We start from the raw sequence: 16032 nt of genomic DNA, 5'->3' as shown, positions 1-16032 counted from the left end.
GCCCCGGCCGTGCGGCCGGGATGCCGGGGGGCACCGGGCGGAGCGCAGCCCCGCGGGGCCGTGCCGTGCCGAGCCGCTCGGCGGCGCGTCGTGCCTCGGCGCATGCGTGGCGGGGGGCGGCGGGGCGGGAAGCGGGCGGTGCCGCCCCGCTCCGCACAGCCTCGGCGGGGCCGCCGCGCTGTTCCTGCCCGCACACAGGTACGGGGACGGGGGAGACGTGGGGTCACAGTAACGGGGGAGGGGTCCCGGTGACCAGCAGCACATTGCCTCACGGGGGGCTGCCGGAAACGGATGTCCTCTGGGGAGTAACCCCCCCCTCCGCCGCTTACCGGGGCGGGGGGGGAAGTAGCGTCCCGGTTACCGGGGCCCCTGCTTCCACCGAGGCTTCTCCCCCGGGTGCGGTGACCCAGGGGCTTCCGGGGGTTGGTCGCGCCTTGGCCTGTCGTTGGGGTGTGCCCCGCCGCCCCGGGGCTGGCGGCACCCCGGCACCGGCGCCCGCCGGCGTCCCGGGACAGCACCGGCAGGCCGGGCGGGCTGGGCCCGGCTCCGTTAATCCCGGCTCTGCCTTTGCCCTGCCCCAGAACGGCGGCCGCCGCTGCAGGCCGCGGCCTGAGCCAGGCCCGGCCCGGCACCCTGCCTCGGGGGTCTCTGAGCACCAGACGGCCGAAGCCTGCCTGCGGTCGCGGCCCCCGAACCGGGGAGGCGGCTTCGGTGCCGCCGGGGTACGTCGGCGAGCTGTGGCCTCGCCTTTCCTGCCCACCCTGCCGGTGCGCGGGGGAAGCCAGCCGGGAAGGGTGTCTCCGGCCTGCGGCGCGGCTCTGGGTGGGGACGCCGGCGGACGGGCCCCCCGCAGCGGGGGGGCGCCCGGCCGCCCCTGCCGAGCCTCCCGGGACACGGAGCTGGCCTTGGCCCCCGCGACGGGCCGCTGGCGGGGGTGCTGCGGGGCAGGGCTGGCGGCCGCCGGGGAGAAGCCTGTGTCCCGCCGTGCCCGCTGGAGCGGCTAGCCAGGCAGGGGAAACCCTGCCCCATCCTGTGCCTCCTCCCTGCCCGGGCCCACTCGCTCCGGATCCTGCCCGCGCCCCTGCGAGCTGCCCGGCCCTTTGAATGTGCCGGCAGGATGTCTACATGCTTCTGCTCTGGCTTCATCGCTGGCTGTTAGACCCATATTTGGTAGCAATAATTGTTTACTCCCTTCTTCTCTCTCCCCGAGCCTCACTGCTGAGAAGGGGAGGGGAAATATTTTTGGGATCTTTAGCTTTGCCAGAGGCTGCGAGTCGCCTGGTAAAGGGTCTGATACTGCCACCCCAGCCCCCCTGCCCCAACCATGGGGTGAAACCCGCCCGGTGCTAAATGAGCAGGTGATGGTGTGCAGTGAGTACCAGCCAAGCCTGCAGTTTGTTCACCAAGGGGCAGCGGCAGGAGTTCGGTGCATCCTGAAGTGGCACGTCCCAGCAGATTTGGGGATGGGGAGTGGGAAGCATGAGGAAAAGGGAGCAGGGACCTGTGGAGCACCCTCCTTTCTAGAGCTGAGCTCTGCTGACTGCTGGGTGGAGAAATGCCCCCCAAAATGCAGCCACACTCTCCTCTTCCTTTCCCTTTCTGCCTGGCCAGTGGCACAGTGATGGGCGAGTCACTTGCCCTAGCAAGCGTGGATGCCTGGATCGGGGCACCTGGTGGTCTTTAGGTGCTGTGAGAGTGCTCTCTGCAGCCCAAGCGCTGCATTTGTGGTGCTGTGCCTGAGAACTGGCTTGGTAAGGACGCAGTGGGGGTTGTGGGTGAGGTCCTGCCCTTGCTCAGCCCTGTGCCTGCCTCGGTGGTGGGCAGCCGGGGGCTGCCACCATTTGTGCCCTCTGCCTTTGGAGGGTAGGGGATGGTAGGAAGCACTGGCAGTTATTGGCCAAAGCCACTTCACCTCAGTGCTGGTGAGCGTGCAGGCAGGCTGAGGCCGTGATCCTCCGGCCCTGCTGCTCTTCCCCTGCCCATTTCCCAGGGGAAGCAGGGCTGTCCTCCCTGCAGGGGTGAGAGGATGCTCCTGCCTCAGCCATGGTCACTGGGGTGCTGTGGGGTTGGGTCTGGTCTTGCAGGCTGCTCACAGTCCCCGGGAGTAAGCTGAACCTCAGCTGGAAGAAACCATTTTCCTGTCCAGTGTGGACGTGCAGCTGGGAAAGAGGAACTGGCCTGAAGGGGCTCAGCAGCATGCAGCGCGGTCACCAGCCAGAGCTGCCAGCTCAGCTTTCCCATCAGCACGGGGCTAAGCAATCCAAGCCCCAGTGCCTGCCGTGCCTACATATACTGGCCCCATACTGCAGAACCCAGCCACAGCCTGGTCTGGCTTTTTATCAGGTTAATTTTTGACCTGGTTCATTGTGCCGTTGTGCAGACACCGATGTGCCAGCAAAGCCACTGCTGGCAGGCATCGCAGTGGCCTGGTACCAGCCTGGCTGTACCAGCAGCTGCACTGGCCAGGCCAGCAGCCCTGTGCCTGTAGAAAACCCCAGCAGTGGGGTGGTTTGCAGCTGGTCTAGAGCTTCCTGCAGCTATCTTCCAGTCTGGGGGTGGTCCAGAGTGGGGCCTTTCCCAAGTGAAATTTGGCACTGCCATTAGGAAAAAAACCAACAAACTGCAAACGCAAACCTCATCCGGAGTCTCCTGTAGAAAGACCATGTTAAAATGGCAAAATTGTTGTGTTTGAAGATTTGCAGCTTGTTCTGGAAGCTTGCTGTAAGTGTGCCAGCAGGCTGCTATTGAATTTTGGTTGTGTGGGTTTTTTTTTAAAGATACAACTCCTTCTCTGTAACCATTGTTGCAGCACTAAACTCAGCCGATGCAAATATAGCAGTTACGTCACGTGATGGAAAACTCGCTGTCAGTGGTCCCGGCAATGATGTGGTAGTTTCTTGCCCACAGCTGTCCCTGCCTGCACTGCCCCTGCCTTTAAGCAGAGCCCGGGAATCTCCACTAGCATGGTTTTGCTCACCTAGTATGGGGTGAGATGGAGGCAGCTGGGATGGCTTCTGCTGGGGTGGGACCCCATCAAGAACCACCGCCACCCCACCACATTCTGGGGTCAGCTCAGGAGCACACTCGTGATGCAGAGGGTTGCACGCAGCTTGCTATAAAATGCAGAAGTGTGTTAATGTGGCTGGCTGGCGGACAGCCTGGTGACTTGCAGTTCTGGTGCCTTATCCGCCTTTGCATACCGATAACCGATTGAGAACGGGTTTGCTTCCTCTGGAGGTGAGCCAGCACAGAAATTTGGTGTATGTTTATTGAGAGTTTCAGTTTGGGGTTTTTTTTCTTTCCAGGACAGTTTGAATTTCGCTGTCCCACTGCTTTATTTTTATGGTTTGCAGTGCCAGGCTCCCACATTGTCTTATTTGTTGAGTCTAGTCTGGCTTTTCCTTTCCCAAGTGACACCCGGAGGGGAGAGTTTTGCCAGGCCCTGTGTTGGTGCCCTTACAGGAGGCAGCAGATTTGCAAACCCTGCGTGATTAATTGCCCTGTTTGCTGACAAATCTCTCCAGGATTTGAAGAGGTATACGTCTTATGCAGCAGAAAACGTTTCTGCTGTAGACATCGATGTCAGCAGAGTTCAGCTGTTGGAGCCTGAGCTGTTTGTGTAGAATATGAGAATTAAAACGAACCATCTCCCTTTCCTCTGAGGGTTTCCTTGGTGTCGTGAGCACCTTCCCTGCTGAGCTGTGTCAATTCCTAAGAGCTCAGGAGCCGGAAGGCTTGAGCAGTCATGTTCCTGCAGGGTCTTGGAAAGCCCGATGGCCCCCATGTGGGGTGTGCTAAGGGCTGCCTCTGGCACAGCACCTGATTTTGAGTGGCTTTGGGCAGGCAAGAGGAGGCTGTAGAAATGGCTTGGCTCCCAGTTCCTCTCTGCTGTCTAGCGTCCTCCCCTCCCCTTCCCCCATGGTTTCTGACCTTGTCCTGGAAGTGGCATGTTCTCCTTTTCCTGCAGAGGGATGGAAAGCAGCTTTATGCTCAACCCAAGAATATTTTTAGATATAGAGAATATGGCTTGTGACCACAGCAGCCTGCCTTGAATAGGAAATATTTGGAAAGCCATTTCTAGGGTAGGGTGTTCCTCGTCCCTTTGGCTCCGCAGCTTTGCTGGTGCTTCCGGATAGATGGCAATGGCACAGGCGGGTGCCACTGCTGCCTCTTTCCCGCTGCCGCCAGGCTCCCTCACTTTGGACCCAAAATGCATTTCATTCCTCATCAGCGGAGCCTGTGGGGGCTGCGGGCCTCCACAGAAACATTGCTGAACAGCTCAGGAATGCGGAGCTGGAGCTGCTCCATGTGCTGGTGGAGGCGGCACGCTCCTCTGTCCCTGCCTCCCACCCGGCATCGCCAGCATGGCTTTATGGCTTTGCAGCAGCAGGACCCCTGCCCTCTCATTCAGTCCGGGCCAAAACTGGATGCAGGAGCTTTTTATCTATCGCCGATCCAGCCCGTAGCCCACTTGGGTCTGGGGCTGGGAGCAGCCTGCACCAGTGCACTCCATTCCATGGGGGACTGGAGCTGGCAGCACCAGGCAGGGATGCACAGGCTCACTACATGCCGCTGGGTTGCGAGGGAGGCTGCCAGCGAGTCTTGCCCAAGAACCTTCCTGGGCCAGGCTGAGGATGCATGTGGCTGGTAACCTTTCCCTGACAGCCATAATAGGAAGCCTGGTATGAGATCAGTCTAAAAGAGAAGAAGCAGATGTGGTGCATCCCACCAGTGCTCTTGCATCTTCCCACCAGCTGGGGTTTGAGGATAAGGCAGCCTTAGTCGTCAGAGCAGGGGACTTTTTCCCTATGAACACGCTCTCAGGGAGGGGAAAAGGCATGTTATTGCTGGAGAGCATTGGGTTGGGGCTGGCTAGGGACTGGGAACGCTGAGAAGGGCAGGGAGCAGTGGGGCAGGGCAAAGGACCTGGCGCAGGGAACCCAGAGGTACGTGGCAACCTGGGAAAGCACTGAAAATTCCTGCACAGCAGTTAAACCCAAAGGAAATGGCTCTTACAAGCCCTACAAGCTGCATCAGGCAAGTGGGGGCTTATTTACGACCTCCTTTTACTTCTGCTATTTCTTTCCAATTTTACTGTGCTATAAGAATATTGGAGTTCTAATTAGGTGTTAGTAAACCTGGTGTTTTGGAGCCCAGTTGAGGGATGCTTATTCTGAAGCTGCTCTACGCAGTCCTTCAAGCTGGACCCAGCTTGGGGTCTGGTCCAGGTGGTATCATGTGGCTCTGGTGCCCTCTCAGTGAGACCTGCAGAGGCTGTTCCCTTGCCCCTTGGCTCATCATCTTGTGCACAGGTTCCCATGTGGGTTTGTGCAGTAGCTGCTGCCATAGACCCCAGTCTCTGAGCGCTTCACTTGGTGTGAGTGGTGCTTTCCCCAGGTGAATATTTTTAACAGGCAAGTTCAGTGTCTGGTGCCCTTATCTTGCCTCTCCGAGCGTCTCTGGGCTTTTCCATCCCTCTGGTTCCCTCTGTGCTCAGGCTGCCAACTCAGCACCATGCACTGGCGATGTGGAGGGCCCTGATAGCTGGGGCAGGGCCCTGCCATCTCCGGGTCAAAGCTTGGTTTTCCTCTTGTGGCTTCTGTGTCATGGCAAGTTTAATTATAACCTGTTGTGTTTCACTCTCCGGACTTATCTTGCGTGTTCCCGTGTGCTTGCTTCCTCTTCACTGGCAGCATCTCTGCTGGGTACCAGCTGCTCTCACTCCCACAGGCAAGTAAAAACATTTTTGGGAGCCTGGGATGAGGAGACAAGGGTCCCAACACTGGGTGGAGACCCCAGAGTCAGCGCGAGGCTGGGAAGTGGGACCCCCTCGCAGGCTCACCAGAGTAGGGTACAGCCCTTGCTTGCTAGTAGAAGCAGGGTCCTGGCTTTTGGGGAGCAACAGTGCTGCCAGAGGGGAGGAGGAGGAAGGACCCTGCACACCAGAGGGGCCAGCAGTCAGAGCTAACCCATTTGTTTCCTCCGGCAGGTGACGCAGGAGTGGGGACAGCCCAGCCGCCACCATGGTTGCCCTCTCACTGAAGATCAGCATTGGCAATGTGGTGAAGACAATGCAGTTTGAGCCCTCCACCATGGTGTACGATGCCTGCCGGATGATCCGCGAGCGGGTGCCCGAGGCTCAGATGGGACAGCGTAAGTCCACGGTGGGGCTGGCTGCTCTGCCAGGGCCACACCAGCTTACCTCCTGGCATTTTGCTGGTCTCCCTTTCCTCTCCTGTCTCTCTGCCCCTCTGGGCTTTCCCAGGGTAGTGAGGGGGTGAGGGAAGCAAGGTTCTAAGTCCTCCTGCCCACTTGAGGCAAAGGGCTGAGCTCCTTGGGCTCCCTTCTTAACGCCCCAGAAGAAATTTGTGGGTTTGGAAGGTAGGAAACCACATTTGGAAGTGAAATACTCGTTGAGCAATTTGAACCCTTTCTGTCTCTGTTCCTCTCTCCTACTTGCATCTATCACCACAAGCCAGGACTAGGTAAGTTTAAACCATTGTAGGGATCGTAGTGAGCTTTAGTAGATCACAGAAGTTAATTTTTCCTTTCTTTGGGGATATGTAGTCCTCCACTGGGTCTGTCCCCCACCAGCAGCTCTCTGCTAGACCTGTGCTGGTGCTCCATTACCTTGCTAAGCCTTCTCAACTCTAATACTTTCCTGCTACCGCTAGGCTCAAAATTAAGCTTACGGCTGGTGAGCTCATGATGTGACTCACGCCCACGCGGACATAGTTTGTGGCCGTTGTGGATGCGGGGGCTGGAGCTCTGGGACATGATTTTGGGGTCTCTCCTGGGTCTCTGCTGCCCCTGAAAGCGGCTGTGGCACGGGGCAGAGGCAGCAAACAGGAGGTCAGGAGTCGTGGGAAGAGGAGAGGGAGTGCAGTGACATCTGGGAGCAGCAAATTCCTTGAGGATGGAAGGAAATGCCTTCTCAAGTCGTGCCCAGCTGGCCAGCAGTCCAGCGGACTACAGCTTTCAGTTTTGGAGAGGGTCTGGATGTTTGTGTGGATGCAGGGCTGTAGTGGTGTTGGAAGGAGCACCACATTTCCTGCTCCTGGGTGTGGGCCAGCCTGCTTATAAAAAAAAAAAAAAAAGGCAGGCAAGGGGAAAGCCTTAAAGGGAACTGCTTATTCCCGAGTTCCTTTTCAATTGCTCACAGCTTTTCTTTTCCTATCAGTTCCTTGCAGCTTTTGTTTCTTTTTGCTCTCCTTAGCCAGTGGCACTCGAGGGTCCCTTTCTGAGCCGCCCTGGTTTTTTGACACCTTTGGACGGAGGGAGCTAGCTTAGGTGAAGGTTTCCTGCTCTGCTCTTGCTTTGTCTCTGGAAGTGCCTCTCCCTGCCCAAGATACGGAACTGGGGCAAGCTGCTCAGTTTTCAGTGCTTTAGAATCATCCTCTTGGAATTTGCTTTGAAAATAGCTTTTTTAAAAAAATATTTAAAAATAAAATGGCAAGCCTCTGTGATTTTTCTGCTCCCTGTTCAGCAGGATCCTAACAGCAGCGTTAGCCAGGCAGGCGTGGGGCAGCTCAGGAATTTGTCCCTCCCCGCAGAGAGCTGCCAACAAGATGACGCGTTATGAACGTAGCAAGCCAAGATAGCCTGCAGCTCAGGGTTGTTGCAGAGGTGGAGAAGGACCTTTCCCAGGGCAAAGCCAGGCGTGGCCCTGGCCTCTTGCAGCATGAAAATGGGGTCTGTGGGTCTGAGCTGGGGTGCCACGGCCCAGGCTCTGGCAGCAGCACTTTCACCAGGTATCCCAGCCCCGAGGGAGCACGGTTTGGTGAACAGCACTTAACTATGTCTGAGACCTTCTAAGCCTTTATCCTGTCCTTCAGCCTATGCCCCAAACAGAAGAGTCTCAGCTCCTCTGTCCTTCAAACCAAGGCTGCGTTGTTTAAATTATCTCTGTTTTCAGACTCTACTGTGTCCTGGACAAGGCTCAGGCCATGCCACCACAGAGTACTGAAAACATGGTGTGCCTAGGTCTTACAGACCAGTTCCCAACACCCTTCCTGATGATCCTCAGCATTTTATTACCTTGCTTTTACTGCTGGTGCATGGTGCACCCAAGATTTCAGAGAGCTGTCAACCACATCTCCAAGATCTTCATTCTGTTGTGACTATCAGTTCCAAGTTCAGCATTGCATAGGCATGCTTCAGATGATATTTTCCATAGATAACTATGGTAAAACATGTACCTTGAAGCTTGCTTGCCAGCTTTGTTGCCCACTCATTAGGTTTAGGCTCCAGCGTTGACGCTGCTTCACGTGCTGGGCTGCCCCAACGCACATCCCTGGGCACAGGCTGGCATCTTGGTGGCCCTCTCCTGCTCAGGATTACCCTGGCAGAGGCTTTACCTGTTTTTCAGCCAATGATTTTGGGCTGTTCCTCTCGGATGAAGACCCGAAGAAAGGGATCTGGCTGGAGGCTGGGAAGGCTCTGGACTACTACATGCTTCGCAATGGGGTAAGCATAAGCATCCATCCCACATCCTTCCAGCTGGTTACCCACCTTGGCTCCATGGTTGGATGTGCCTGCACTGTGAAGGTGGTGTGGGTGCCTGCCCTGCTGCCTTGCATCATGCCTTGCAGCACACTATGACCCCCTCCAGTTGCACCAGGTAGATGGGAGCTGTTGGTGTGATGGTGGGATGTGGGCACACTGTGCCAGTGCCACTGCTAGGAACTGTGCACCGCTCTGCCCACAGGACACCATGGAGTACAAGAAGAAGCAGCGGCCCTTGAAGATCCGTATGCTGGATGGGACAGTGAAAACAGTGATGGTGGATGACTCCAAAACAGTCACGGACATGCTCATGACAATCTGTGCCCGGATTGGTGAGAGGAGGGGACAGCAACAGTGGGGCGGAAGGGAGGTGTGAAGAGATGGCAGTGTCTGTTGGGGGTGCTGGAGGAGCAGGAGCAGTTCTGTGGTGGATGACCTGGCAGCAGGGATGTCCAAAGGGTGGACAGTGTGATGCTGAAGAGGGTACATTGCTCTGCACCCCTGCATTGCTCCAGGCTCTGTATTTTGCAGCAAAGTCATGCTGAGCCCGGTCCTCTGCTTTCCTGCAGGCATCACCAACTACGATGAGTACTCACTTGTTCGGGAGATTATGGAAGAGAAGAAGGAGGAGGTTACTGGTACGCTTAAGAAGGACAAGACCCTGCTGCGAGATGAGAAGAAGATGGAGAAGCTCAAGCAGAAGTTGCACACGGATGACGAGTGTAGGTGCCTGCACATGCTGGGGACGGGGTCAGCCACTGCTGAGGGCGCCAGGGAGGGGAGCAGGGACTCCTGCAAGGGGAAGAGCCAGTACAGGGGAGTGGAAGGGACTGTGGTGAGGGAACATGTGCTCACACTCCCTGGAGCATTCCTGCCAGGAAGCCCAGGGCAGAGGGGTGAGAGCCGGGGTGCACCAAACAGACATCCGTTTCTTGCTCTGTGAGCAGCCCCAGGGTGGGGACTGGCCCTGCCTTGGTGCCTGTCCCTGCTCATGTGTTGGTGTTGCCTGCAGTGAATTGGCTGGACCACGGCCGGACCCTGCGTGAGCAAGGCATCGATGACAATGAAACGCTGCTGCTGCGGCGCAAGTTCTTCTACTCTGACCAGAACGTGGACTCACGAGATCCCGTGCAGCTCAACTTGCTCTATGTGCAGGTACTACAGCTTTCTGGAGTGCCTGGCTCCACTGCCTCATGCCAGCCCCCTGCCAGGGGTGTTGGCTGAGGGTTTTGGCCAGGAGCCACTGTGGGCTCTTCAGGGATGCCCAGTGATCTCTCGGGTAAGAGCCAACAGTGGCAATCTCAGTCCTGCCCTCTGTGTACTCCTAAGTTCCCCAGGGGATCCCATGTCTCCTCTGTCTGGTAGGAACTGTCCTGAAGTCCTGCTGCTGTTCCTCTCCCAGGCTTGGTGATGGTCCCTGTGGGGGATGGCTGGGCCCTAGATCCTCTTTTTCAGGGCTGCTTTTTTTAAGACTGGAAAATAGCTCTGGCTTGGTGTGGAGGGGAGCAGTGGCAGGGCTGCGTGGCTGCCCAACCCACGGTGATGTCTTCCTTTCCCATGCAGGCTCGTGACGACATCCTGAACGGTTCCCACCCTGTCTCCTTTGACAAAGCCTGCGAGTTTGCTGGCTACCAGTGCCAGATCCAGTTTGGTCCACACAACGAGCAGAAGCACAAGCCAGGCTTTCTGGAGTGAGTGTCCCACGGAACCCCCTGGGCTTGTCTTGAGGTGGCTCAAGGAGCTTGGCAGCCCCCAGCACCGTGCCAGCACATGGGGTTCTGGGGCTGCAGTTGCCTCTGATGCAACCGCTCTACTCCCTGCAGCGCCCAAGCATGGTGGTCCACACCAGCTGTAAGGAGTGCCAGTCCCCCCTTACATTCCTTCTGGCACCCCCCAGGGACATGCAGCCAGGTCTGATGGTGGGAACCCCAGCCCACCGTTTGGCCTCCCCTGACACTGCATGAGGGGCTGCATCCTCAGCACCTCCACCTCACTCTCAGCAGGGCAGCTCCTGGAGCAGCTTTCATTACTGCAGCAACCTCTCCCACATCCTTCCTGCTCCCAGAAAGTCCCAGCCTGTGCCCTGGCAGGGATGTGTCCGAGGCTCTGGGTTGGGCCTCTTTGTAGTTGAAGACAAACACTGGCTTCAGGCTTTGCTGATAACAGCTGGCTTGGCTGTCTCTTGGCAGACTCAAGGATTTCCTGCCCAAGGAGTACATCAAGCAGAAAGGGGAGCGCAAGATCTTCATGGTACGTGCAGGGGGAGTGTTGAGACCTGGGCTTCTTGTTCCTCCTCTCCAAAGGCTGAGGCTGCTTTTTTCTGGAGGCAACACATAGCAGTTTGGTGGGTGAGAAACAGGAGCAGGAAGCTGTAGGTGGACAGACAAAGCAGCTCCTGAAGTCCCAGAGGTCAGAAGGATGCTGTAGCAGGGGTAGAGGATACCGGTGGGGCATGGAGAGCCTGGAAAGACTGACAGGGTGATGGTGGCACAACCAGGAGACTGTGGAGCTAGCATGATGTACTGTCTTTGCTGTTGCAGGCCCACAAGAACTGCGGGAACATGAGTGAGATCGAGGCCAAAGTTCGCTATGTGAAACTTGCCCGTTCCCTCAAGACCTATGGGGTCTCCTTCTTCTTGGTCAAGGTAGAGCAGCAGGCCCTCTGGTCCCACCTCTGACTGACGAAAATTATGCCCCTGTCTGTCATGCCTCCAGCTGCTACCCCTCCAACCACATTACTCCAGTTTTTCCTGGGTCTCCACTCGCCACCTCTCCTTCTTGCCTCTCCCTGTGCACTGCCTTCACACCCTTCCCACTTCCCACCACATGGTTCATACTTTTTCTCATCTTCAAGCCCCATGCCATGGTTGTCACCACCAGAAAGTGTGGCCTTGGGGGTGTTTGGTATCCAGCAGGCCTCAAAGGTCTATGCCTGGGTGGATCTGTCCTGGGGACAGCTCACAACCATTCTGTTGTGGCCCACAGGAGAAGATGAAGGGGAAGAACAAGCTGGTGCCACGGCTGCTGGGTATCACCAAGGAGTGTGTGATGCGTGTGGACGAGAAGACCAAGGAAGTAATTCAGGAGTGGAGCCTGACCAACATCAAGCGTTGGGCAGCGTCGCCCAAGAGCTTCACCCTGGTAGGGACCAGCCCTTGTCCCCCACCTCCCCTCTCCGGTGGTGCCCCTGTGGGGTGCTGCCGTCATGCCAGCGCCTCTCTTGGGTATTGCCCCATGGTAGGATAGCCTTGCCCTCCTCTGGTTTCTGTCCCGGCTCATGTTTTGGAGGCTGGTGCTTGGGTGCTTAGTACATACCAGAGGGGCTCAGGATGGCTGCCAATGCCCTGCTCCAGTGCTACCCTGTGCCCTGCCATTGCAGGATTTTGGAGATTACCAGGACGGTTACTACTCAGTGCAGACGACGGAAGGGGAGCAAATCGCCCAGCTGATTGCTGGCTACATCGATATCATCCTCAAAAAGGTGAGGCTGTGCTGGGGAGGGCACCGATAACAGACTTGTCTCTGGAGAGGGATGCAGAGTGCCTCTTGCAGCTGCCTCCAGACAGCTGTTGGCACACTGTGCCACTGGGGAAACTGGAGACAGGGCAGGGGGATTCTGTGGCTCCAGTACAGTGCCTGAGCTGCAGAGGGAGGGGAAGGCTGGGAGGAATTTGCTGGCTGACATGTTTTCTCTTTCCCTCTGCAGAAAAAGAGCAAAGACCACTTTGGACTGGAGGGGGATGAGGAGTCCACCATGCTGGAAGACTCCGTGTCTCCAAAGAAGTAAGTCCTCCAGGAGCAAGTTAGCTGCCAAGTGGAATTTGAAAGGAAAGTGGGCTCCAGCCAAGTTCGCAACACAGCGCGTCTGGAGGAAGTGCTACTGGCACTCGTGCAGAGCCTCTTGCTGGGGCTGTGGGCGTCCCTTGACCTGGTATTTCTCCCTGTTTCAGGTCGACTGTCTTGCAGCAGCAATTCAACCGTGTAGGCAAGGCAGAGCTGGGCTCAGTGGCCCTGCCAGCCATCATGCGAACCGGAGCTGGAGGGCCAGAAAACTTCCAGGTGGGCACGATGCCACAGCCTCAACTGCAAATCACCAGTGGCCAGATGCACCGAGGGCACATGCCTCCTCTGGTAAGCACTCCCTGTGCCCACCATAGCACGCAAACTCCGAAAGGTGCCCATCGGGCTCATTTAGACCCATCCATCTGCATCCATGGCCCGGTGTTGGCTTGCTGTGAGGAGCAGGGCCTCTGTGCTGCTGGCTGGCTGAGCTGGTGTCCTCCCACTCCTGCTCTGCAAACTTGAGCGACGCCCTGGCATTTTCCCCTGGCTGGTGGCCACAGCCTCTCCTTCAGGTTAAGCTGCCCCAGGCTGCAGTGTCTGGCCAGCCCCACCAGTGCTGTGTTTTGCAGCAGAGCCCTCTGCCTGGCTTTGGTGCCCTCCATGTTCTCTGCAGCTGGAGAAGTGCTTGGAAAAGGTCACAAGGAAGCTGTTTTCTTTGGCCTCACTTAGCCTGCTACGGGGCTTGCTGTAAAAGCATTGTGGGGTCCCACTGCACTGCTCCCCACTCCCTGAGAGCTGGTTAACCGCGAGATCTTACTTGTACCCATGGTGGGATGGACCATTTCCTAGTGGGAGGGGCAGAGAGGAAGATCCCCTTTTTGCTAGGTGCACCCCCTTTGTGGAGACGCCTACCTAGAGCACTGTCACATTACACCACGTTGCAGAGGGGCATGTGAACCACATATTTAAGCCTAGATTTTGAGCCTCCCTTGTACCTCAATCTGTCTCTGTGTTGCAGACTTCAGCCCAGCAAGCCCTGACTGGCACCATCAACTCCAGCATGCAGGCTGTGCATGCAGCCCAGGCCACACTGGACGACTTCGAGACCTTGCCGCCCCTTGGGCAGGATGCTGTGAGTGCTGGCTGAAGGCAGGATGCTGAGGGGGGGACCTTGTTGGAGGTTGTTGGCTGGGCTGGGTGAGGCTGGCCTCTTTCCTAGGAGAGCTGTCAGCAGCTCTTGGGAAGATCTGCCTGCAAAGAGTGGGGTTGTATCTGACTCTGGGGGCAGGAGTGGTGGGGACTTGCGCGGTCAGGTTGGGCTGGGGAGTTTTGGGTGGTCACAGCTCTTCCTTCCCTTTTTGTCTCTTCTTCCTTGCATCTCTCTGTGTGAGCATGGATGCAGCTACACACTACCTCCACCACCATCTCCTGACTCTGTTCTCCCCATTTCAGGCATCCAAAGCTTGGCGCAAAAACAAGATGGATGAGTCGAAGCATGAGATCCACTCCCAAGTGGATGCTATCACTGCTGGCACAGCCTCAGTGGTCAACCTCACTGCAGGTATATGAAGGGTTGGAGAAGAGGGGTGCCCCATCTCTGGGGAAGGCTTGGTCTCTTGTCTGGCTGACGGTCATGGCTCCTGCCCTCCATTAAAAGACTGAAGGAGCCAGCCTGCCCCAGCTAGAGCTAAATCAACCCCGGCTGCTGCTAACATGCCTGTAGAGCTGGCCGTGCCCCCATGGGCTCACCCTGCCTTTAGATCCCTGCCTGTATCCAGCCCAGACCTTTCCTCCCAGTCCTTGGCTGACCAGCCATCCTCTGGACCAGGAGCATGTTGTCCAGTCCCCTGCCATAGCTCCAGGCACAGCCATGACACAGTGCAGCTCTCTTTCCTCAGGCCCTCCTGCCCAAACTCACTTGATGTGACAACCTTCCAGGCTTAGGAGCCAGAGAGTCTTTCCCCAGGCTCCCAGGAACGAGAACCATATCAGTGACGGGCACAGGGATACTCTTGGAGCATCACTTGAAGTGTGTCTCATCGTGACTCATCTTCTCCCTGTGCAGGGGATCCAGCGGACACGGACTACACTGCTGTGGGCTGTGCCGTCACCACCATCTCTTCCAACCTGACGGAGATGTCCAAGGGCGTGAAGCTGCTGGCCGCACTGATGGAGGATGAGGGAGGGAACGGGCGGCAGCTTCTGCAGGCAGCCAAGAACCTGGCGAGCGCAGTGTCAGACCTGCTGAAAACAGCACAGCCTGCCAGCGCTGAGGTGGGGGGCCAGAGGGGCTGTGGGGCTGAGGAGGGTGGAAGCCGAGGGTGGTTCAGGTGGTATCAGGTGATGAGGTTTCAGGGCTGGCTCATGAGCCTGCTGTTGATTTTACCTTGTTCCTTGCAGCCCCGCCAGAATCTCCTGCAGGCTGCTGGCCTTGTGGGCCAGACCAGTGGGGAGCTGCTGCAGCAGATTGGGGAGAGTGACACCGACCCCCGGTTCCAGGTGAGCACACTCGGTGGCAACCAGGGACACCCACTCCCTAAAACTATCAGCCTTTGCACAGGACATGGCAGGAGGGGCTCCAGACTGAAGTGTGGCTGGTGCCCAGCAGTGACTTTGCTGAGGGAGGGGACAGGCCATTGCCCACCTCTGTCCCTAGAGCCGCTGTGATGTAACGCATCTTATCTTGTGGATTCCCATGTAGATCCCAGAAAGCCGGCGTGCTTGGATCCTACCTGCCTCTGACCCAAAGACGGTAAAAGGGGGGGCTGTAGGCATGGATGGCCTGGTGGACCCTGCCCCCTCCACTGTGCGGGGTGCTCCTCTGGGGACTATCAGCTGAACTCTTTGGAGAAGGGCTCTTGTAAAAATCTGCTTTTCTGGTGGTTGGCTCTCAGAAGTCCATGCACTCGGGTCACTGCTTGGGCAGGTGCTGCCCTGGGAGTCCATCCTTGTAGCTGTCAGCTCCTGCCTGCCACTCCTTGCCAATGGGAGTTGTTTGCCTGCTCCCATCAGATACCCAGAGCAGCTGGAGCCTGGCGGGGTGGTTTGTTTTGGCTGAGCTGACTCTAGCTGGCTTACTTTCCCACAACTGTTCCTTCCAGCACAAGGGAGAGAGTACACCATGCTGCAGGGAGGATCCAGCTGTAGTATAGACAAAACAGACTCTGGAAAGGATTTTCTGTTTGTGGCAGCCACAGAGCCTCAACACGAGCAGAAAAGCCTTGACAGATAGCCAAGGGGAGTAGAAAAGCTAGCACCAGGACAGGAAGCCATGCTTAGCCGGGTGGCAGTGCCAGGACAGGGCAGCCCCAAGGGGCAGCCTTAGAACCTGGAAGATGATTTGCACACATGCAGTGGGATGCTCTGCCTTGCAGCTGCCAGACCCGAGTGTATCTGCTTCCCTCATTTGGGCTTGGATGCGGTGGTCTGGGGACTTTGGAGCTGGGTGCATGTGCTCTGCGGTCTCTCTTCCTGTCTGGAAAGGTGGCGGATTGCAGCAGGAGTAGTTTTGGCTTGCAGGGGGTGAGGGGATGCTGTGATACTTCTGGCTTGGTGGCCAGAGGCTTAGCTGTCATGGGGTGTGGGGCTGCTTGCTGTGAGCACACACATGGCAGGAGGACTGCAGGCGCAGCAGGCAGAGAGTGCTGCCCTGCATACCAAGGTCTCTGCCCCAAGTGTTTGCTGTCTAGTACTGGTGCTGTCAGTTTTCACCAGCAGTGTGCCATGGGAGCTAATCCTGAAGGC

At 57.3% G+C, this 16032-nt stretch overlaps 1 protein-coding gene across 4 annotated transcripts in view; it reads left to right on the top strand.

The window, feature by feature from the left end:
• Positions 1-111: 111 nt before the first annotated feature.
• The window catches only part of TLN1 (talin 1), a 35174-nt gene continuing 19253 nt past the window's right edge, over positions 112-16032 (top strand). Inside the window, exons 1-18 of one of the 4 annotated variants that reach the window (XM_040579735.1) lie at positions 112-198; positions 5990-6153; positions 8369-8466; positions 8708-8837; positions 9075-9227; positions 9518-9660; positions 10069-10196; positions 10695-10755; positions 11046-11150; positions 11491-11646; positions 11885-11986; positions 12212-12288; positions 12456-12636; positions 13307-13420; positions 13741-13849; positions 14354-14562; positions 14689-14787; positions 14990-15040. In XM_040579735.1, the coding sequence (XP_040435669.1) occupies positions 6024-6153; positions 8369-8466; positions 8708-8837; positions 9075-9227; positions 9518-9660; positions 10069-10196; positions 10695-10755; positions 11046-11150; positions 11491-11646; positions 11885-11986; positions 12212-12288; positions 12456-12636; positions 13307-13420; positions 13741-13849; positions 14354-14562; positions 14689-14787; positions 14990-15040 (2046 nt within the window). In that variant the 5' untranslated portion in view covers positions 112-198; positions 5990-6023. Of the gene's footprint in view, positions 199-4468; positions 5731-5771; positions 5847-5989; positions 6154-8368; positions 8467-8707; positions 8838-9074; positions 9228-9517; positions 9661-10068; positions 10197-10694; positions 10756-11045; positions 11151-11490; positions 11647-11884; positions 11987-12211; positions 12289-12455; positions 12637-13306; positions 13421-13740; positions 13850-14353; positions 14563-14688; positions 14788-14989; positions 15041-16032 lie in introns of those variants that run through there. The other 3 variants (XM_040579734.1, XM_040579736.1, XM_040579737.1) reach the window with 3 other exon arrangements.

The sequence above is a fragment of the Falco naumanni genome, chromosome Z (assembly GCF_017639655.2).
Source record: "Falco naumanni isolate bFalNau1 chromosome Z, bFalNau1.pat, whole genome shotgun sequence".
NCBI lineage: Eukaryota > Metazoa > Chordata > Aves > Falconiformes > Falconidae > Falco > Falco naumanni.
Note: the sequence above shows the minus strand (reverse complement) of the source record. Positions and strands in the feature narration are given on the sequence as shown.